The sequence below is a fragment of the Anas acuta genome, chromosome 4 (assembly GCF_963932015.1).
Source record: "Anas acuta chromosome 4, bAnaAcu1.1, whole genome shotgun sequence".
Taxonomy (NCBI): domain Eukaryota; kingdom Metazoa; phylum Chordata; class Aves; order Anseriformes; family Anatidae; genus Anas; species Anas acuta.
In genome coordinates this window covers 27,298,055-27,321,294 of record NC_088982.1, presented here as the reverse complement: position 1 = coordinate 27,321,294, position 23,240 = coordinate 27,298,055, and the positions used below count along the sequence as shown (strand labels likewise).

General features: G+C 38.9%; 3 protein-coding genes across 9 annotated transcripts in view; 2 read left to right on the top strand and 1 right to left on the bottom strand.

The window, feature by feature from the left end:
- The first annotated feature begins 159 nt into the window (after positions 1-159).
- SGCB (sarcoglycan beta) lies at positions 160-8,252 on the top strand. Its single transcript, XM_068680321.1, has 6 exons — positions 160-321; positions 1,643-1,852; positions 2,682-2,867; positions 2,979-3,170; positions 4,352-4,483; positions 5,210-8,252. The coding sequence occupies exons 1-6, from the start codon at positions 298-300 to the stop codon at positions 5,411-5,413; spliced, it is 948 nt and encodes a 315-aa protein (XP_068536422.1). The 5' UTR covers positions 160-297; the 3' UTR covers positions 5,414-8,252.
- The window catches only part of DCUN1D4 (defective in cullin neddylation 1 domain containing 4), a 51,256-nt gene continuing 34,020 nt past the window's right edge, over positions 6,005-23,240 (bottom strand). For 6 of the 7 annotated variants that reach the window (XR_011095925.1, XR_011095927.1, XR_011095926.1 and 3 more), the window contains 2 exons: positions 18,490-23,196; positions 6,005-18,449 (listed from right to left, as the gene is read on the bottom strand). Coding sequence is in view for 1 of the 7 variants with exons in the window: in XM_068680322.1 (XP_068536423.1) it covers positions 23,141-23,196 (56 nt within the window). In the remaining 6 variants the exon portion in view is untranslated. Of the gene's footprint in view, positions 23,197-23,240 lie in introns of all 7 variants that reach the window. The other variant, XM_068680322.1, reaches the window with a different exon arrangement.
- Positions 8,439-16,399, top strand: LRRC66 (leucine rich repeat containing 66). Its single transcript, XM_068680312.1, has 5 exons — positions 8,439-8,517; positions 8,740-9,237; positions 11,592-11,761; positions 12,547-12,877; positions 13,656-16,399. The coding sequence occupies exons 2-5, from the start codon at positions 8,745-8,747 to the stop codon at positions 16,382-16,384; spliced, it is 3,723 nt and encodes a 1,240-aa protein (XP_068536413.1). The 5' UTR covers positions 8,439-8,517; positions 8,740-8,744; the 3' UTR covers positions 16,385-16,399.

The following is a 23,240-nucleotide window of genomic DNA, read 5'->3' as shown; positions in this document are numbered from 1 at the left end:
TGGAAAACAATAATAATAATAAAGGGTTATTTGGGCTAAGTCGCCTTTTGCCTTTCTTTTTATTCCAGTGACCACAATCTGCTCCCCGAGTGCTTCACCTCGGAGCGGGGGCACCCAGCAGCCCGGCTCCGGACCCCTCCCGGGGCCATGGCGGGGCGGTAGGGAGCTGCCCAGGCACCTCCCCTGACGGAGCCAAGCGGGGTCTCGGAGCCGGGCTCGCCGCCCCCCTCCCTCCCTCCCTCCTCGCCTCCCTCCGGCAGGGGGAGCCCAGGGCAGCCGCAGCGGCTGCGGAGGAAGATGGCGGCGGCCGCCTCGGAGCAGGTCTGTCCCCGCGGGCAGGGGCCGCGCCGGGTGAGGGGGCCGCGGGCGGGGCCGCCATTTTCGCTGCCATTTGGTGCTGGGCGCGGCGCCAAATAAACGTCTTCTCTCCCCAAAAAATATCTTGAGTTTTTGGCGTGGACGTGACCAGGGACGGTGCCCTGGGGGAAGGAGGGGCGAGGCTTGGGCAGTGCCTGAAAAGGAGCGGGTGGCGCGTCCCGCCCGTGTCCCGTTCCGCCCAAAGGGAAAAAATGTTGTCCCTTGTCGAAGCGAGGCGTTGTGGCATTCCTCCACATGAGCGTAGCGGCTCTGTGCGAGGAGGTGTCAGCCGCTAGTTTGTGATCCCAAGCCGTGAGTTGCTCGGTCAGTATAAATAGAGCGGGTGCGTGAGTCATCGGACGAGGGTGTGCGAGTATGGGAGCGCGGTGGCGATGTATAAATAAGACATCGGCTCTAATTCGGTCTCGGCCTCTGCATTGGAGTTTGCATGCTTCAGTGAAAGCTAAATTTGTGCAGCTTCAGGATTAGTTTCGGGTGAACAAACCTAATATCATCAAAAAGATCAAGCTCCTTTTTTGAACTGGATGCTTACGGTGCAACCTGCTGCATTCAGGAGAGGTGGAACAAAATACTGTACAAAGATACAGAAATACACCAAGGTTTCTTTCCTTCCCAATCAATATCTACAAGAGTTTCCCTTACATCAAAATTTGTCAAATTGTGGGGATACACTTTGCAATCTAAGCACTTCAAAGGAGTAAGTTAAAGCTAGGCCAGTCAAGTTCCCCATGCCAGCTTTGAAGCTTTGCAGTATTTTTTGTAATGCTGCATACAAGTCATAGAAGTTGAATGCAAACCTCGTACTGTCACAGCAACCTGAAAGCTGTCTCCACTACACTTCTTCCTGCATGTTCTGATAGGCTCCCTACGACTCTCCTGCATTAGTGCCGGGAGAACTAAAATCCTGTTCATTAGTACATGACCTGCAGGATCATACTCCATATCATCCCCAAGAGGTAGAAGCCTGATGAAGTTAATTACAGCTATTTTTTTTGTACTGCAGCAGAGTTGTAATTCCTAACTGTCATGATAAAAATGAGATATAAAAACAATTTACAAATTGTCTATAAATACATGGATTTTCATTTTGGTCATTGCATTAGAAGAGATTGCAGTGGTTGTAAAGTGTAAGTACCTAGCAGCAGACTGCAGTATAACATGATTCTGGATATAACATGTTCCACTAATCCATTTTGTATTTTTTGCATATCGTTTTGGTGGATTTACATGCCTTACAACAGCTAACCCATGCTTTGTATTACAGCAAAGTTCCAATGGGCCAGTGAAGAAATCTATGCGTGAGAAGGCTGTAGAGCGAAGGAATGTTAACAAGGAGCACAACAGTAACTTTAAAGCTGGATACATTCCAATTGATGAAGACCGTCTCCATAAGACAGGCTTACGTGGCAGGAAAGGCAACTTGGCCATTTGTGTGATTGTTCTTCTTTTTATTTTGGCTGTCATCAATTTGATTGTGAGTATAATGCTTGGGCTGTAAGCAATGTTAAGATGTCTATTAGAGAAAGAAAAGCTATTCCACTATGGCTGAAGGAGACTTCTCCTTTTTTCCTCTCCTTTGTGCTCCTTTGTAGTCTGAGCAGGATTAGACAGAAGAATCTTACCATTTTAGTCATCATTACTTCAGTATTGTGGTCCCATGAGGAACCTCCAATTTATCAAACAGAGGAGAAGGATATGCAAAGTGTTATTAGTGCAGTAGAAATGCATTTGGGATAATCTGGTAAGCCAGGAATATTGTATGTGTAATAACTGAGCAGCACATGAGCATTCAGAATTAATCAGCCACTGCACTTTAAACATCCATTGCTGTAACTACCACCTTTTTATTGCTTGGTCAGAGAAAAGCAATGGGTTTTCTTTTTTTTTTTTTTTTCCTGTAATGAGACATGCACATCAGAAGGTGCTTTCTTGTAGTTCAAAAGTATATTCTAAACTGAGATATTTTGTTCAGGGAATTTGTTTGGCTTATGATACCATGGCTACCCTTAAATCAGAAAAATATTAATTAAGGACATGATTTAATTTCAATTATATAAATATAGATGAATATTTTAGTTACCCTTTCAGATGAGTCTAGAAATCATGGAAAATGCTTTTAATAGTTACAGGTATTCCGACATTTCCAGCAGGAATTGCACACACTAAAGTAATTCACACCAAAAGCTCACTTAAATGCTAGCATTAATAATTACTTCAAATAAAACAACTAATTCATACAATAATTTTTGTGGGACTATCCAAGCAATAAAAGAAATCTTTGAAAATGTGTGTTTCTCTTTCAGATTACACTTGTTATCTGGGCTGTGATTCGAATTGGCCCCAATGGCTGTGACAGTATGGAGTTCCATGAGAGTGGCTTACTGCGGTTTAAGCAAGTTTCTGACATGGGTGTTATACATCCCTTATATAAAAGCACTGTAGGAGGCAGACGTAATGAAGATTTGGTGATCACTGGAAATAATCAGCCTGTAAGTTATATCATGAATTGAAAGTGTGTGAGCAACACTATGGAACTTCACTTGCATTATTTATAAACATTAAATGTGAAACATTGTTAACATAAAATACTGTTTCTGCAGATTGTATTTCAGCAAGGAACAACCAAGCTTAGTGTGGAAAAAGACAAAACTTCCATTACCAGTGATATTGGCATGGAATTTGTTGACCCCCGGACACAAAACACCCTGTTCAGCACAGACTATGAAACTCATGAGTTTCATCTGCCAAATGGAGTTAAAATCTTGAACGTGCAAAAGGCCTCTACGGAGAGGGTATGTCATTTTGAACTTTTAAAACTCTTTCTAAAAGGTAATTACTGAATTGCTCTAGTTGTAGAACAAGGAAAAAAATACTACTTTCAAGTATATTTACAAATTTGACTAGAAATGCAGCTCTGAAAACATAACTGATGCTAAAAATTAGGAATGAAAACTGACATTATTAAATGAGTATGACATTTGGAATACCATACTAGCTCCATTATCAGGATTAGAAAACTTGTGTGACTTTTTATCAAGCATTTATGCACTTCCTTGTACATGGATAACTGTTCCAGAAATAAAACCACTATGAAAAGCTTTTTTGTTGTTTCTAGCAAGAACTTCCAGAAGTAGCTACCAGAACTTCAAGTTTCTATTGGTGATAAATGTTAGTACATCAGAATTCCAAAAGCCTGAGTGGAAGTGTGGAGAACAATCACAGCATTACAAGAGTTGTGTTAGTTCACGGCTTCCAGGTTAAACGTGTTCTTAGTTTGGTTGCTACATTAAATATGCTTGATTTACCAGAGAACTAAAAAGCCTACATACTGGTAGGCGGGCATATATGTCAAATGTCAGTTAATGTCAGACTGAAATTTCTTGCACTCATAACGTCACTCATAATAAAGGCTTTTTAGACAGCAGTGCCTACAGTTCTATTTTGCAACACTAATGGAGCAGTACTGGTGGTTTTATAGAGGGTTATGTGTTATAGGAACAAAAAAGAGTTCAGTTTGATCTTCGTGTTATCTCTGCAGGCTAACAAACAGTAAACACTGGAGAGAAAAACAACAACTATATCCTTATATATGTAAGAGGAATAGATTAAATAAAAAGAGAAGAATACGTTTACATAATCACGTCTTACAAGGAAGCCTGCAATTGCTAGCAGTGTTAATTGCGCATCCCATGAAATTGTCGTACAAATCATTTCGATCACAATCAAACCATATGCAAACAAACAATTTTACTTACCTTCCAAAATTAAGTAAGCCATGTTTATAGACATAAATGTAGAAAATAAAAAACGGGCAGAAGCTTCATAGGCATAACGTGAGAGGGGCATAAAATACATTGAAGTTTTTTTTATTAAATTGTTGAGTAACATTCTTAAGGTAATTAAAATTACCTAGATAAACCCAAGTGGTACATTTTCATTGATCTCTAATACTTTTATTTATTTACATTCTCAGATTACCAGCAATGCAACCAGTGATCTAAACATAAAGGTTGATGGACGTGCTATTGTCCGTGGAAATGAAGGTGTTTTCATCACAGGCAAAACCATTGAGTTTCGAATGGGGGGTAACATGGAACTTAAAGCAGTAAGTATTTCAAAACAGCGTTTTTTGAATGTCTTAGTTTCAAATTCAAGCTGATAGTAAACTCTTGTAGCTTTGTATGGATTCAAATTTTATATAAAATAGGCATAAAAGTTTAGTTGTGGTCAGCACACGTAGTAGAATTTTAAAAGGGATTGTTACTTTGCTTTTAATTAGTGGTTCAGTGGTTTTTAGGTTACAGTGATTTATTTCTGTAAGACACGAAAAACCCACAAAGCAATTAAGGTAAACTATTGGTCTTTGTACTGAAATGAATACCAAAGGGAATATATATTCCATTCTGGAGGCCTTATTGTGGACAGCAACCTTTGACAGAGGAGCAGAGACTAAAATTAGGAGCACTGCCTTCCTGCACTGTCACAGCAAGGCTCACCAGCATTCATTTAAGTTTTTTGGAGATTCTTAACGACACACAGCGTATAAAATGATGGAAAAGTTTCAGGAAGGGGAAAAATGTACTTTGATTTCACGTGTGAATGAATTTCATGTACAAATTTGAACACTGATTCCCATTTCGTATACTTTTTTTTTAAATTCACTTAAGGTCCCTTTCAACCCCAAGACGGTCTATGATATGTTATTTATTGTGTAGATTTCTACAGCCATCTTAAAAATGTCATTTATTGGTTAAACTAGCTTATCCTTTTTAAAAAACAGTCTGCCTTGTTTAACTAAGAAGTTACACTTTTCTTTCCTCTTTCTTAATAGGAAAACAGCATTATCCTGAATGGAACTGTGATGGTCAGCCCATCGAGACTGCCAAGTTCTTCTTATGGGGAACAGTTTAACAATGGCAACTGGCTGCGCTTCAAGCTGTGCATGTGTGCAGATGGAACGCTGTTCAAGGTTCAAGTGACAGGTCATAACATGGGTTGTCAGACCTCTGTCAATCCATGTGGAGCCACGCACTAAAACAAAACACTACCAGGAGAGTTCTCTATGTGTTTACATATATTTGTATGAAGTAACTGCATGCCTTCAAGGATTTCTGTTTCTACAGGAGTTTATACTGTTTATTACATACTATTTTTAAGCGCAGACTCATGTTCAACAGTATTATGTCATCATCCTGCTAGCCATGATAGTGGCCCTGTTTTAGTAAGCTTTCAGTTTACACACACACTGAAATACCTTCTTGAATTGGGATCAGTAGAATACATTTAAAGAACATGATTTTAGCAACAACCTCACCTGGCTTCAGTTGCCACTAGGAGAGGTTTTTGGCCTACATCCCAAAACCTTGAGGATTGCTGAGAACACAACTACAATCTGAAGTACTTCAACAGGAGTGCCTGTTTGCTGTTGGATGTGCATTTTTCCACAGGATGGCTGAAGTGGCAAATTTTTGTCTTCTCAGCATTTACTGCCAAAGGTTGCTGTAATGATCCCCCCCAAAAAATTACGTGGATTACTGTATGTGTACTAAAAGAAAGCTAGTGGCAGATTGGCTAATGGTACATTATAATATTGCAGTAAGTCTGTCATCTACCGTCACATTGTTAAAAAAATAAGCTAGCACAAATAATATCTGCAAAGTAACATGGAGCATGGAAATGTAACTTCAGTTTTGAAATAGTGTAGCTGGTAAAAGTGAAAGTTGCAATTACCAAAGCATTGCTTTAGCTCCCCTTCTGTCTGTGGAATTGAGGGATTCTACACTTAATTTATGAGAAGTATTTATAAAATGTGCTTATGACAAGGTACGTTCTCAAAGATGTACTGATAATTTGCTTGGTGCCCAAAAAAGTGTCTTCCTGGGTGCTTTAATGGGAACAGTGTACAAATCTATTACTCAACAGCTAATAATCCGAAGCATGACTGCAAGCAGCCTCATCTAAGATGCTGCAGTGTCTAAGGTCTCTTTTTTTCCTGTGAATGTCACTCCTGATGCATTACTGAACACCTGATAATTCAATTCTGAAGCTAAACTGCAGGTCTGCAATTCTAAACGTGATGGTACTGGATGCCACTACAGCAGAGTAAATACACGTGGATCTGAACTTGTCAACAGTGAAACTGAGCTGGGGCCTTATAAAAACTCTTACTGCCTTAGAACTGCTTTTGTAGAGGCAAAATTTGTGGTCTGTACTAAAAATAGACTAGCTCATTGTAAGATTCCTCCTTCCCCCATGTATTTTCTTCAGTTTGAAATAGTTTGGGATTTTTGTGTGTTGTTTTTTTTTCCAATATAATCAAATAACCTTAATAATGAAGGCCACAAAGGTGACTTCCACAAAGGTGACTTTGCAAGTACTTTTTTGACACTAGGCACTAAGCATGCACTTCTCTTCCTAAAAGCTGTGCAAATGTTATACATTAACTTCAGAATTGGTCATTTGTTATGGGAATAAAAATTACCTACCCTTGTTTTATAGCTCTTAGAGTATGCAAACTCCGCAGACGAGTCAGCTTCTGCTGCAAAGAAGTTCCTGTCTAAGGTCCCAGTTCCTGCATTTACTGCAAGTCAGTAAGTCCTGGTGCAGGATGTGTATGGGGGGCAGTGATTTTTGGAGGGGAGCCTTTAGGTCAGGCTTTAGGCTGCTCTGGAGGTCAGAGGAGTCACGTTTCCCTCACTGGTTAAAGGCAAAACCAAATTTTGATGCTATGTAGCTGGGGTTTTGGGGGGTGGGCAGCAGTGGAGCTGTCTAACAAAAATGGGGTAAAATGCAGCAAAAGCCATTGAATTACACACATTAAAGATTATGGGAGAGTACTAAGGTACGTTTTGCATACTGCCTTCATGACCTTCATGGTTTCACTGCAGTTAATATTTATTAGTCATTTCAAAAAAGATTTTTAAAAACCTTTGCTGCTCTAAGTAGTGTCCCAATCAAGATGTGTAAATTAGGAGAAGGAAATAAAATGGTTACTTTTTCAGAACTTTCACTCAGTTGACAATGGCAGTTTGTCACTTTACTTACATCTATATGCAAATATATATTTATGTACATTGTATAATGCTGCTTATATTCATATTATGCATACACATGTAAACACTAACATACATGTCTGCCATTAATTCATACTGACATACACATATTCATGTATACATAAATATAAGCAGCAGCATCCTCCAAAGCCAAACTAGAATTTGGTCAATAACAGACACTGCCTCAGTCAAGTAGAATACTCATGAGCAGCACGTTATAGCTCTTCTTTGGTTAATACTGACATGCCTACATGCTAGGATGGGATTCTTGACCTGTAATTATTAAGAATTCTTATTCAAATACTGTATGCAACATAGCTGAACAATGCGTCACAAAGGTACTTTTAAATCATGGTCTGAAGAATTGATTTCGAGGTGTGGATTTTTAGTCAAACGTAGCAAAATCAGTCATATAAATACCAAGTGATATAAATTATTGACTTGCTGGCCACTATTCATGTGGTGTTCATGTATTTTGTTGCCTTCATTACACGGTTTGAGAAATGTTGACATTATATATGCCCTGTGTTGTGCAGTAATTTGTTTTTTATATCTTCTAACTGCCTAAAGTACATTTTTCAATGCTTATTTATAACACTGTGTGGCACACTGCTTATTTAAATCCCACAGATGCACTTGAGATTCTGTGTTTTTAAAGTACATTCTACGTACTCTGTGTAAAAATACCATACTGGTTACACTGAAACAACTTCCATGTGATGAATTCTCAGCATTTGTAAAGGTGGTTGTTGTTTCAATAGGTGGAAGACAATTGGATTTCTGATCTTTGTTTTGAAATGAAACAATAAATTCTAAGACACAGCTGTGGTTTAGAAGTGTTATTGTAATAATACAGCCTCTGATTAAAAGACGTTGTTTTATTGACAGTGAAACTAGTGTTTTATTAACTGTAAGTATGAATATCATTCCACATCTATTTGTCATGGATTATACAGCTAGTGGACTTTGCTCAGCGGTAATTGCGTATGATACCTGAAGTTACAGTTCAAAAGTCTCTACTGCGTTTAGTTGGGGAGTACCTGAGAAGCTGCGTTTCTTGTATGACGGGCTGGAAAAGAAAGAAAAGGTTTGGGTTGTCTTTTGGGAGAGGTGGTGGGAGGGGGAAGCTTACCAATATATGAACTTGCTTTTTGAAAAATACCTAACATGCCAAACCTGTATGTTTGAGACAGAACTGTGGTAGTGGTTTGGGTGTCTCTTCTGTGTTGACATTTTTAACGTCCAAGTATTTCCGCCTCCTATTTTGACTCCTGTTATGCTGAACTTACCCTAATTTCACAACTTATAGATACTATGGATAACCTTCATTTGAGCATCATAGCTGTGGTCCTTTACTTTAACATTCCTGGATTGGTGGGAACCAAGTCACAGCAGCTTCTTAATGCACATCACCACTCAGACTGCCGGTGGGACGGGAAGTTCTCAGTGAATTGCTCTTTTGCTGGACTATCTGCTATTCCAGAAGATATATCACAAACAGCACTAACAGCTGACTTCAGTTACAACAACATCACAACTTTACTGTGCGCCAACGGGAGAAACGAAGACTGGATGCTAAAACATCTGAATCTCAGTAACAACCTGATTTCTGAACTCTCCATAACTGCTTTTAGAAATGTACCTGCTTTAGAAACTCTAAACCTCAACGGTAATTCTATCAACACCCTTGTGCTAGACATCCCTACAGCTGCACATGCTTCTAAAACGTATGGAAAAGTCCATCACTTCCTGCCTGCTTTGAAAGTGTTGTTGGCTGAAAGAAATTATCTCAATGCAGTTCCAAGAGGTAAGCATCTCAAAATTTTTAAGGATCTCGCTCCAAGGAGTAAGTTGGTTTTTGATATGATATGGTACTTGTTAAGGAATTTAGAATATGATTGTTTCACTTATGTTTAAGGTGAGGCCAAATTTCACCTCCATGCAATAACAGACTAAAGCAAATGCGTTGTTTGGGATTTGTTTGGTTTTATACAGTCTTAGCAATCATAACACTTAATGGCAGTCAGGTATAAGCAAAATCTCCAAGAGGCACGGGAATAGTTTTCCTTGTTTGTATGAAACAGGAAGTAAGGATCTTTGGAAAAACACCAGCCTTCATAACTCAGTCATGGACCTTAACATTTAAGAAAATTACAGAAAAATTTCATACCACACTTCAGAAGAAAGTCAGTAGCCTTTAAAATAAACTTGCTCCAATTTCGGTATTTCATAAAGACAGGAAAATACATTTTGTTCAGTCAAAGCAATTTTGCTACTACGCAACCAAAGTGACACCTTCCATTAATAAGAGAAGGATTTAAGGCTTTGCTAACCTTTTAGAAAGTGTTTCTTAGTAACTGAAGCATGCTAGGCATCACAGCCTTTATGACGGTCTGTATCTTCATAAACAGAAGATCCACATTGTCCAAAAAGTGTTTAAATGAAGTGAAAGCTGCAGTACAAACAATGCTATCTTACACACTGTTTGCTGTATTTAGTCAGTCCCTGATACCATCAGATTAATTAGCTTTAGACTTTGAAAACACCAGGAGAAAACAAAATAACCACACCTATCAAACAAACTGGAAGGGAGTGATTTTGCAGTTACACAGGGTCCTACACTTTCTGTCATTCCTCTTTTTTTTGACACTAAGTAATTCTTTTCAAACAGGAAACTTTCAGTTCATTTTTTACAGTGTCTGTGAGGTTCCCACATGGAAAACATAAAAACTTTGTACTGTAAAATACACCAATGCAGATTTGATTGTTCTGACAGCTACGTAGAACTCCTTTTCATAGACCAACCTTTTTCTCTGATTGTCAAAATTTAATTTTTAGATCTTAGAAGTCAAATTGTTGTGCATCGTACCCCCACACTTCAAGCAGTACTTAAATCCCACGCTCATTTAAATGCATGTTCAGAGCTTCATATTCCCTCTCCAAAACACTTCACCAGTGCTCTGGTTCAAAAGCTCTTGTTGGAGATTCTGCAAGAAAACACAAACCTAAAGCAGAGGGCTTGGGCCATAAAGAAACCCTTCTCACAGCTGATGCTCCAGGTATCAGGCTGCTACCTACTGGTGCTGTATCATGGTGTACTTCTGGCATAACTTCAGCTTCAGGGCTGCATCTGAACTACCATTCTTCATCCAGGTACAGGGAGTAATTGATGGAACTGCCAGCACTTCTGAATGCCTTTCCTATCAGCTACCTCCAGCTTTACAGCAGGAATGAATCATTCTCTCTGCTTTTCACAATAAACCCGGAGATCCATTACTCAGCAAACAGCAATTACAGATTTCCTATAAACCACATAGCACCAAGGGCAACATTTTTAAGAAGCAGCAGCTTCTCAGCAATGCCCCATGACTAGAAACCACTTGAGAGCAGCATGTAGGTGTTACAAAGCTCTGGTGACACTGAGCATTCAGGTTCCCATCGGAACCTGCAGGCTACAGCTTTAGGGACTCCCTGCAGTGTGTAAGAAAAATAAGGGATCTCTAGCATTCAGAAGAACTAGTTATGCAAGACAGATGCTGTTGTAGCTAGGATATGCTGTAAAACATACTGACACACTGAATTCACAGGCAGACAGGCATAAATAATTTTGTTTTCAGCCAGACATATGTCCTATGAATATGGTTCAAGTAATTCCCCATATGAGAAACGTGTGTGAACGTGCAGCTGGCAGTGAACAGGAGAAATTGTGTCACCTTTCGTATCTCTATCTTTTATTTGCAATTAACATTCTTGTATTTTATAAACTGTGTACATTTCACCTTTTCACACCCCTCCTTCCCCACCTCAAATTCTCCAGAGTAGCATGCTCAATGATCAGTCAATGATCAGTACAGAGATCAGTCAAAATGATTTTCACAGCATGAAGGAATGCTACTGCTCTTATGGACATGTGAATTAAAAAATAAAAAAAAAAAAATGCTTTGATTGTGTGTATATTAAAATGCCTTCTGTTGACGCTATACAACTTTTAGGATGGGTCACCTCTTCAACAGAAAAGGCAGGATAAACCAAAGCCAGCAGCCACTACTTGCAGTAGACAGTAACAGAATGAATTTCCTTGCAAAGTTTTTTTTTTTAAAGCTCCTTGGCCCACCCAAGAACGCAATAATATAAAATGTAAAATAATTTTGCTCTTCCTAGGGCTAGGACTGCTGCAATCCTTACAGTCTGTCCATCTGTCATTCAATGGCATACTACAGATTGACCAGAATGACTTTCAGGACTGCTCACAGCTGAAAACCATCTACCTACAGAACAACAAGATAACTACAATTCATCCAGATGCCTTCCAGGGTCTCAACAACTTACAGGTTGCAACATTACAACTGTTTCAATGCTTTCTGCTAATCACCAGTAAAGATTGTTAATAATCAACTACTCAGTGACAATTATATTGGTCTGATTTTGATAAGAGTATAAAATTATGAATGAACGCAAATAGTTTAAATAACATTTATATGTAAATACTTGTTTGTATATTCAGGAACACACACTTGTAAATATACAAATAGAACCGCAAAATTACCCACTTAACTATGCCACAAACCCCGCTATAATTGGCATAAACATACACCTCCTTTTCTTCCCCCATTCCTCCCATGTGCACTTTCTTTCCACTCTGAAAGAAAGGCAAAGCCCTAAAATGCTGTCATGGGCCCTCATCAACTTTGCCACAGTCAAGCCGAGAAAGAATTACATGTGAGTTTCAGAGGAAATAAGGCTGAAGAGGCTATTTCCAAGGAGGCTAGAGAGTCGTGAAGAAGCACAGGACATCTTCACAACTGAAAAATCCCTTGAGGACACTGCTCTCCTGCACTCAGGGACATCAATGCAGGAGGCACTCCAACAGTGCAAGACTTGCAGATTCCCAGTCACACAGATGTAATTTACAACGAAGGGACTACTAAATGTACCACAGTCCTTTTTGTTTAAATCAAAAAAGCTTAGTGCAATATTATTGAAACATTAAACAGATGTATTGTTCTCATTCCTTTCAAATGCTTGTTTATTAAAATAAATGCTGTTGTTGCTATTGTAATTCAGACTCCATTCTAAGGCTTATCGAATTAATTCTGAATGAATTATTTCCACACAGGTCGTGGATCTCCGTGAAAATGCTCTGACAACAGTCCTACCGCAGATGATAATCCATCTGAACATCTTTCAACTTGAGGTGGATTTGTCAAGTAATTCCTGGATATTTAACTGCAGACTGAATGCTTTCAAACATTTAATTCCTTTTCTTTCTGACTCCACGAGGAAAAAAATCAGTACTTCATACAGTAAATCTGCCAACAACTCCGAGAAACCTCTACTGTACCTTTCCAGTTTCCATCTGAACTGCAGCGAGGGCATTTTGTTCAAGACGGCTGCAATCCCAGCAGGGCAGACATCAGTGCTACGCTGTGACACGGACAACACAAGGGGTGTGTAAAACAGGGACTCTGTCCATACGTGCTGCTGACATCCAAACGCATGCAGAATGATCAAAGAAATCTGGTTTGAAAAGTGGATTTCTAAAGATGCTATTTTAAAAATAATTGAACAAGAATTTAACATGTCAGTTAATTCAGTAGAAAGTATTACAGCGGAATATTTGTAAGTTCTAGTTCCCAAAGAAGTCTTCATCTCCTTTGTAATATTAAACTAGTAAGTGACACTAACGTCCAATCATACACAAATTTCAGTATGTAGTATATAAATGTGTACATTACCTATTGGATGCAAACAAAGGACAGAATAGGCTTTCCTCTTACTGTGATTAATAGCTGTGGGGTAGTAATTCTGGGTGAACGTAGAAAAATGAGAAGGATACAATATTGCTTCTAGTATTCAGTCACAGCAGAATGAGTGCATTTGCACGTGAGAGGGTAAAGCCAGCAGCAGCTTCTAGCAGGACCAAGACCGTACATCATTTCAGGGACTTCCTCCCCCACCCACACCAGTTTTCGTGGAAAGTCTGCTATTAAGACACCACGTGTGCTCTATTTGAACGTAGAGGAAGTACTAAACTGAAGATGGTTTGACAGATACTTGGCACAACATCAAGTAACTATGGATAAAAAGAAAATTGATGTTTATAAAAATAACATTAAAATTATCACAGATAGGCCAGAATATCACTTTATAGAAATAACGTGACCCTGCAAGCCAAGTATCCTCTACTTTTAAACATGTTTTCATTTGTGTTTTCTTTTCTTTCAGGCAATGGAGTCTCTTGGTGGACACCTAAAGGCAGGATTTCAGAAGGAAGTAGTCTTCCTCACATGACACTGGATAAATGGAGCAGTTTAGTAATACACAATGCCAAAAAAAATGCTGAAGGATTATATATGTGTACTTTTAATACAACAAAGAAATACCTCATCTACAACGTACAGGTGAAAGAACAGGTTTCAACATCTTTGGTTAGAAAAACCCGGGACACGAACCCTGATTTTAGACAAGAAAGAGCAAAGGTGGACTTTACCCTGGCCATCTGCCTCTCTGTGTTCATTACGTTTTTTTGCGCTTTTTGCCTGGGTGTTTTTGCTAGACCCTACCTTGCGCGCCTGTGGATGTGCATGCACAGAAACAAAAGTAGAGGTTCGGAGCATACTTATTCCAATGAAGCTTTTGCAGATGAAACCCTGAGAGGAGAGCGCTATACAAGCCAACCCCCAGCCAGGCAGCAAAACCTGTCCGCTATTTATGAAAATTTTTCAAAACGCACACGCGCTGTTCCTGCAGACGCTGACCATTTGTATGAGTGTATCACTGACAGCATGGTGCACACACCGAATGCTGAACAGTACCCAAACCAAAACAATAAGAAGATTGACATGAAGAAAGACCCAGTGCTTTCAGACATCAGAGCTAATTCCAGCAATTCCGAATTTATGAAGTTCGGACAACCTTCTGCAAGGACAGATAACAAAAACAACAGGGAAATAACACCAACAAAATTAATAAGCAATGATACTTCATTATGGGAACACTCACAACATGCAAATTATGAAGATGTAGAGAAGAGCAGGCTCCCTCCTATAGCCAGCAGAACGAATTCCAACATTTATTCGATTCACATTGACTCTTCAGATTCAGATTTATCCTACGCAAGAGAAGTTGGCATTCCACTTCCCAGAGGACAATCCCACACAAGTGCACAGGATTCCAGGAACAGCGAGGTGGGAAACAGCGCTGAGCAGATGCAGTCTGAAATTACAGAGCCTGCACCAGTCTCTCCTGAAAGAAAAGGTGTCGTTTCACATAATGAACCCCTAAACGTGGCAAAACTTATGCCTGGAAGGCAAAGATGGGATGGAGAACTTGGTCTAAATGGCAATATAAATATAACCGGTGATCTCGGAGACTTGACTTTATCTAGGAACTGTACGAGAGATACAAAGACTGAGGATTTAAGTGACTACCAAAAAACAGAAAACTCTCCTCGTGCACAGTACGACCGCACAACAGAAGGTGCTGCTGAGCGAGGTCATATAGCAGATTTCTTCGGTGACAGCTCCTCAGATGAAGGGACTGCGTTCACAATGAGTGATGAGAGCTCCTTAGAAGATTTTGAACCGGAACAACCTGGTGCCAGCAGCAGCCTGCCAGCCCCTCAGCCGTCACTAGAGAAAGCTGATGCTGACAGTGAAAGTGTTTATTGCTCAGCACGGCCAGAGCACCCAAACACTGCTGCTGAACTTGAGCAAGCTAGAAAAAATGAAGACAAGCACAATGTAAATCTTGAAAATGCTACCGATGGGTTCAGATACTATCAACTACCACGTCGCTACTACGAGTCAAATACTATCACGGCTAAAGAAGCATCACCTGACACTGATAAACGTAGCAATCGTGTAAACACATCAGATTCAGACTCAATTAGTTCAAGTCAAAAAGTTTCTGAATCATTTGACTATTTTACCAGTGAAGAGTCAACCATACAAAACTCTATTTCAGATTCTCCCCGCAAACATGATACAGACTTTAGTAGCACATCACTTTCATTAAAACCTTCTCCCTCATATGCAAGAAATACAGAAAATGCTCCTGAGGACACTGACTTGCAGCTGCAGTTTCCCATTCGGCCACAGCATTTCCCCAGATCCAGTCCCACTGAACAGAAAGAGCGTGCACCAGAGGTAAGCACAGAAGAGCTCACGGATGGGAGCTCCTCAGAAAGTGATCATGATGAAAGGGACATTACAGTACGACAAAACAGCAGTACTTCCCAGAACAGTTCTTTTACTTTTGCTCCCATTGATATTGGTTTGAAGGAAACTGTTAAAAAAGCACCACTACTGCATGCCAGCATAGGCAGCAATGAATCGCCTCTTCAATCCCTGCTGGAAGACAAAACTGAAAAACCTTTTAAGTTTAGCAGTGAGAAAGAAGACTCATTACCACACGGTGAGCATGGGAACAGAACTAAGACTTGGGGATATAAAATGCAAAGTTTTAATGAAGAGGAGTATGATGAACATGTAGAATTACAGGATAGCAGTAGCTGTAGCTCTCCTGAAGAAATACAGCCTCGTAGTGTTATGGCAGATTTGCTGCATATTGAATCTTCTGGGAAAACAGAGCCAGCCTTCAACACAGAAAAGCATTTCCAGTTGGATCCAAGTGAAGAGGATGCATATTCCTTATCAGTCCCATCCAGTTTCTTTAAGGGAAGCCTACAGCACAGCTCATTCCCACAAAAGAGTGCAGGAGATAAAACCCCCAGGAACACTGATTCCAGTGAGAAGGAGGATGGCACTACCTTGCCAGGACTGAAGAACGATTCTACAACAGCTGTCAGCCTCCCAAATTCAAGTGAAAAACTCACTCCAAAACCTCAGACCAGACAGGGCCAGTTTTTTGCTAAGAAGAAAAGAGCATTTGACGGATTTGCAGTCATGTTGCGAAGCACAACAGACTGCAGCAGTCCAGACACAGAAGTGTAACACATACATTTGTCATACAACAGGTGCAAAAATGTCTGTGGACAAATAAGCCAGATACTTCGGACTTGTGCTTACAAGGGTATTTGTGTGTAAAATAATAAAAAGGGGTAGGGAACATGAAAAACTACTCTGGGATACTCAAATGAGTGAACTCGGTAGTTCTAAGTGTTAATAAAGGTTTGCTGAGTTATAGTAATAGTATATAATCACTGTCTTATTTATTCTAGTTATGAAGATACTAGTTTCCTTTGGAAATTCTCACTGATATGCACTGTTTTATTTCTCTGTTTAAAATAAACGTAACACTGAAATTATTACATTATCGCTATTATTGTGTTTTCCTATTGGAATCCCGCTATACATGAGACATGAGAGAGGATATTTTAGCATCTTCTGCTTTTTTGAACCAAATTTCTGGGTTAGAAGTCTCTAAAGTCCACCGCTTTTGCAAACACAGGAATATTTTGTCAGTTGCTTCCACTACGGTTCAGCAGGCTTTCAAAATATATATTGGAAAAAATGTTTCATCTTTTTTTTTTCTGCCCAGAAAGCTGCAGTAGCAATGCATACCGTACGCTACTTAGGAGGAGCAGCAAGTTTTCTAAGCCTCCCTTTGTGCCATAAAGCTACAGGAAAAAAAAAAAAAGATTATCTTCTGTTCTCATCACATCCACTAAGAAAATAAAAAAATCCTTTATGAAGGAGTAAATTAACGACTAAGTAGAATGAATTTTACTGTCAGAATAATGTTGATATTGTCTGAAACTTACCTTCACATTTCTGTCTAAATCTTGCACCTTTGCTTTGCTGCTGAGCACTGCAGACACTCGTTATCATCAGCTATTCATTCAAACTCAAATATTCAGCTCCTTCCCCTTTTCATTAGTTCCTCATATCATTAGCAACTGCTCTCAGAAATAATACAAAATCTTATATATTTCCCATGGCTTCCAGCCAATACTCTTTATACTGTGTGCCTTCAATGCTCTTTTTTCCCTACACCCTATTTCTCCAGGCCCTTCAGTGCCCAAAAGGTAAGCAACCCCCCACTCACTGAATCCCTCTGAGGTTCTATCAACACTCACTTTTCTTTACCTTTCAGCTGTTGTAATCAATCGTATCTTCTGGGAACTGAAAACATTCCTCATTTGGCTTGTTTGGTCACTATTTTCAGGAATACTTATTCTAGTACAAAAACAGCTGCAGACATAGGAGTATAAATGTACATCAGACAGGCACGATTTTTTTTTTCCCTCCCGCACAGAAGTTATGCCTGCAAAGAGGTGTGACTGGAACTGCTCTAGGGATGCTGGAACTTCTTTAGCTTCATCAGTAACTCCAGGTACCAAAAAAATCACAATCACCTAAGATATAAGTTACTACCACAGCTGACAGCAAGTAAACGAAGTCACAGAATATGCCCCATAAAAAAGCAGTCAGCATTTGCTGGATGAACTCTCAAATGAAGACCAAAGAGCTGACTGTTTTGGTAACAGTTTGGGCACACCCTTCTTTCAGGGTGTAAGCCTCTTCCTTTATTCTTTGTCGGCTTCACAAGAATGCTTCCTATTCACCACCAGACTTCGAATTCTGCAGCCAGTATTAAGTAGGAAGGTTAACTCATGGCTGTTTTAAAAACTGAAGTCGTGAATGTACTAGAGACATTTAGGCTGCAATTTTCATGTCTTATTGCTAGCAGCTTTTCTATTGTTCCGCTTAGATATTACCCCTTTTGCTTTGAAAAGGTCAACTCAACAGCCCATTACAAGTCAAATAATTGACAAACTCTTCTAAAAGCTAAGGAAAACAAGAGTATTTGAGGTCATGAACAGCCTCAGATATAAATACTACCACATTCAACTACTACTAGACTGATGTTCTTTTCCAGTACAAACAGTATCTAGAATTTTAGAATTTATGCTTCAGATCTTCAGGATCATAGAATGGCTGAGGCTGGCAGGGCCCTCTGGAGGCCGTCTGGTCCAACCCCTGCTCATGCAGACACCCACAGCAGGTTGCCCACGACCATGTCCAGGTGGCTTTTGAAGATCTCCAAGGAGGGAGTCTCCACAAACTCTGTGCAACCTGTGCCAGCGCTCAGTTACCTGCACAGTAAACAAAGTGCTTCCTGATGTTCAGAGGGAACCTCCTGTGTTCCACTGCCTCTTGTCCCATCCTTGGACACCACTGAAACGAGCTTGGCTCCCTCCTCTTTGCATTACCTCCCTCATGACACCTGTTGGTGACACTTCTGATGCAGCCAGAGATACTGTTAATTAGCCTGTTGAAAACTTCTGTATTACAGTATTTTTTTATACCCGCACATCCCATTTGAAACAAACCAATTTCCAACAGAGTGTTTTAAATATTTGATTTGCTGTAATATTGAGAATAAGGATCATGTGATTGCATGTATTCTTTAACAGATTTTTTCAGCCCAGAAAAGTTTTCTGCTGCTAAATGATAAAGGTCACCAGCTGAGGTCAGGCATTCACATACAAGGAATTTCCTTAGTACAGACCACAGAAAAACCTGAAGTCAGTTTCTGAAACCAACACAAATACTGTTTATTTGTGAGATGCCATTTTACATCAACACCAGCAAAAGACCTAAAAATCAACCGGGTGAACTCATGTTAGGTGGTGTAACAGTATTTTCACTGGGTTGAGAGTCACAGGAGTTCAGCACACCTCATGTATGTCATACCCAAGTAACTAAGACATAAAGCATTCATGATTACAGGTTAACTGCTGTTCCTACAACAGCAGCATCGGTAAGAACTATTTGGTGACAACACACATACACGCACAGGGGAAAAATACTGAAAAACAACCCCATGTTTCAGTCTCGATTACAGACAATTAACTGTTTAGTTGGTGGCTGGATGGCTGGATTCTACACGCTTTTATAGCAATATGAAAGGATAAGATATAAGGCTTATACGGAGGTATTTTAGCAGTTATAATTAAAAGCAGGGCACAAGCTAACCTTTAAAGCTGTCTACATGAATTTCAGGAGTATTCAACAATGTTAGGCTTGTGACCAAGAGTCAACAGAAATCTGGGAAAGCCTTAACACAACTGAAATCCTTTTTTTTTTTTTGCCCTCCAAAAAAGTTAACTTGGGGACATTAACCAAGTAACAATGAGCTAAAACTACTTTTGATTGTGCAAGTGTATTTGTGATGAAATAAAATGCATGTATTTCTGACAAAATGGGGTCTCCAGTCCTCTACATGTGTAGGAGGCCACACAAAGGTGACCCAAATATTTATTGTAGCTTAAAGGCAACCTTAAACAGGTTTCAGCTGAAAGCTCAAGTACATAAAGAAATGCAAGAAATTCCATCCTCCTCGCATTTCTTGAAAAAGAATTAAAATTCATATTTAAAATACTATCTTGCTGTAAAATGAAATATACACAAATCTAATTTGTGAAATGTTTCTATTACTAATATTCTCTACAGTTATTTGAATAGTAAAGAGCTCCAAATGTTTACCATCTATCAACTTAAAGCGTCTCCGGATGTTGTTTTCCTTTAAATAACTGGCTTTCTACTTTACGTCTTCCAAATACCAAGCATGAATTGTACATAGACGATCAAGCTTCTGCTAATAAGAGCAGTTATATTACCCCAGAAGGATTAGCACAGGACTTGTGGCATTTCTGCCAGAATGACCTCTCGGTTTCTTGTTAAAGCTATCAGGATATGCTGGATATTATTATTCAAATAGGTGTGTGTGGGGGAAACTAATTACATTACAGCATAACAAACAAAAAAGTAAACACCAAACTTGTACTAAATACACAGTAAATTGAGTGGCTTAGTTAAACGTCCACAATTATTTAAAAACTACAGGGAATTTCTGCAAAACACAAGACTAGCAATGTTGGGCTCCCTTGCCGGTCAGCAAACATAGCAAAAACAGAAGGATGAGTAACACAGGGGCAGTTATCAAGCCATACATGTCTGTTTCAGTCCATTTACATCTCTGTAAGTTGTCAACTTGCATCTGTGATTTATTTCATGAAGTTACTTGTTACAAACCAGCTGAACACTACAGATTCATCTTGGTTGCAAGTGGAAGATAATATGTGCAGTATCTAATCCATTTCTAAGCACATTCCTCCTTTCCATCACTCCCAATCACTTTTACCCAAAGAAAAAAAAATGAAGTCTGTTTATACAGCATGAATACTTTCTGAGCTTTGTTTTCCTCTGTTTACTTCGCTGTTAAATTTTGTATTCCGCTAAATATTAGCGAAACTTGGAAAAAGAACACCTGGTTAACTGAGGAGATTTCTGTTGACCCTGTTATGTGAAAATTACACCTATAAAAATAATGGATTAAAAATGTCTTTGGCTCTTGCTTCCTTTACTGGAAGGCAAATTATTTGTGCCATACAAAACATTTTATGCAAACCTTGTATTTGAGCAGTAATTCATGCCAATTTGTGCTAAACAGTCCTCTAGAGTCAGTAACTAGCCTAACTTTTAAGAACAACTCCAGTATTTCACTTAAAATTTTAGCAAACACAATTTAGCCTAATGTTATGAGTTATATTGCTTCTAAGTTAATTCTTTTAAGAACTAAACCAGCAGCTCCACTGATACTTACGGTGATTATACTATGGTAATATACACATTTACATCAGAAGTCTTAATAAAACGTGTGTTTTAGTAAGAGGCTTATTGTAAACATTAAATACCACTGAATTAAATTCTTGTGCAAACTGGCATCCAAAGTGGAATTAAGGTTACATGTATTAGGACAAGAAGAAGCAATGACTATGTATGTTTTACCACTACTAACTTTAAAGAATGCTATTTATTTAGTGTCATGGAAATCCGGACATGAATTTTTCATGAGGAAGAGTAGTATTTTCTCATCAGCATCTTGAAATTCTGGGGTTTGTATATGTATACAGACTGTATATTTATGTATATACAAATATACACAAACACACACAAACAATTTTTGTCTTTGGCAGCTTGTTCTGACAAACAAAAACCGTCAACAACAAAACAGATTTGAACAGAATCAGACCACCCATAGCACAGGTGCAACCTCCCAGTGCAGGACAGCAGACGAATGCGCATTTCCTAAACTAGACCTTGTCCCGAAAGTAGTCAAGTTAATAACAGTTGTTCCCAAACTCGGTTATAATAGGATCTTCAATACAGCTGAAAATTTCACATATTTCACATTCAACCTAAGACTCATCTTCCCCGCCCCCCCCCAACACCCCAGTTTGCATTCTGAAGAAATGTCAAAACCGCCAGTACCTTGTCAAATATTTCTACAGAAAAGTAATGTTATTCTTTGTTCCAAAACATCCACTGGCCCTTTTTTGTTAAATGTTCCATGAATGAGTATGGAACATTTCACTATATCCTTAGGACTCTATGTTTAGTAGCACCAGATAATTAAAGAACCTATTTATAAAAATCAACACTAACGTTTTTTAATGAAGAAGGGTAAGGCAAAGACTGTGTGAGAAAAAAAAAACAAAAAAAAACAACAGAAATTAAACATCATTCCTCTCACTCATCTTCCCCAGAGTTACCACAAGAACTCTTCTATGCAAATAAGGGAATTAGTAAAATAGGATGTATGTGGTCCCTAAGAAAAAAGTACTGTCGTGCAATGCTGGTGTTTAACATGCCCATTGCCTGCAATGGACATCCTGCTAGGAAATTTCAATCCCTAGCGTGAAAGAAAAAGCAATGTTTTAACTACTTAATCTAATAGGTTTAATTACTCGGAAACACAAAAGTTAGAGACTATGGAAAAGACTTATATTACAAATCAAAAAAAAAAAAAAAAAAGAAATCTGCACTACCTATGTGCTAGGGGTGAGCAGACTATTCCCCAGACCACTAATTTTACCTAGAACTTTAAAATTTCACTGTATTGCAACATAGTCCAAACACTCTTGGTACACCAAAAATTAAAAGGAGTATGCCAAAGGCAATTTACAAAAGTCTAAAACCCATTTTTAAAAGGTACTTTAATTTGTTCATTTGTACCTGTAATGACTACTGCAGTTTTAACATTAAAAAGTCACTTTTTTCTTCAAATGGAAATCATCTGTGGCATATACAACTATTACAGTGTTTTAATATTTATATATATATATGATTATTTTTTTTAAGACACCAACGTTTCATTCCTATTAAGCAATAGGTTATGTTTGGCGAATTCCCGTGAAGAAAGTCACAGCATGTCTTCTCCCCTCAGAAAATGGCATCTCAAACAGTAACATTGAAATCGACAATAGTTCTTCAGCGTAACTATGTCCAAGCAGTCTGTTCATTTCATTTTCTGAAATGCTACATTTGAGACCAAAAGAAAAGCAAAAGAACTAAAGTTTCAACATGTAAGTGATGACTAGAAATATGCCACAAAGTTATTTTTACAATACGTTTCTGCAGAAATAATCCCTAGTTGAAGCTTTTTTTTTTTATACACATATACAAAATTTAGACAGCAATATACACATAATCACAGTGAAGACGCTGGCAAGTTCACCAATCTGTAGTGTAAATACAAAATGCAAAGCAGCCTTCAAAGAGAACAATGCTACACAGCAAGCAGAGCTAGCTTGTTAAATAGCAAACATCAAAAGTTCCCTGCAAAAGGGACGCAGTGCAAGAAAAGCAGCATGCACTTTGATACAAATAGCAGTTTATGGCTAATGGTTGACATTAACTGTGGTAACAGTGACTCTTGAGTGGCTGTGCATAGTTAAACTCCTATGTCATCTGTTTTCCTTTATACCATTCCACAAACTCATCCAACAATACTGGCCCTGTAGAGAGATCAAATAACTGCATTTTACAAAATTTTGTAAGA

Coding starts and splice junctions, on each gene's coding strand:
- LRRC66 (XM_068680312.1), top strand. CDS start 8,745: ATGGATAACCTTCATTTGAGCATCATAGCTGTGGTCCTTTACTTTAAC. Junction 11,762..12,546: donor AGGGTCTCAACAACTTACAG/GTTGCAACATTA, acceptor ATTTCCACACAG/GTCGTGGATCTCCGTGAAAA. Junction 12,878..13,655: donor TGACACGGACAACACAAGGG/GTGTGTAAAACA, acceptor CTTTTCTTTCAG/GCAATGGAGTCTCTTGGTGG.
- SGCB (XM_068680321.1), top strand. CDS start 298: ATGGCGGCGGCCGCCTCGGAGCAG. Junction 2,868..2,978: donor TCACTGGAAATAATCAGCCT/GTAAGTTATATC, acceptor CTGTTTCTGCAG/ATTGTATTTCAGCAAGGAAC. Junction 3,171..4,351: donor AAAAGGCCTCTACGGAGAGG/GTATGTCATTTT, acceptor TTACATTCTCAG/ATTACCAGCAATGCAACCAG.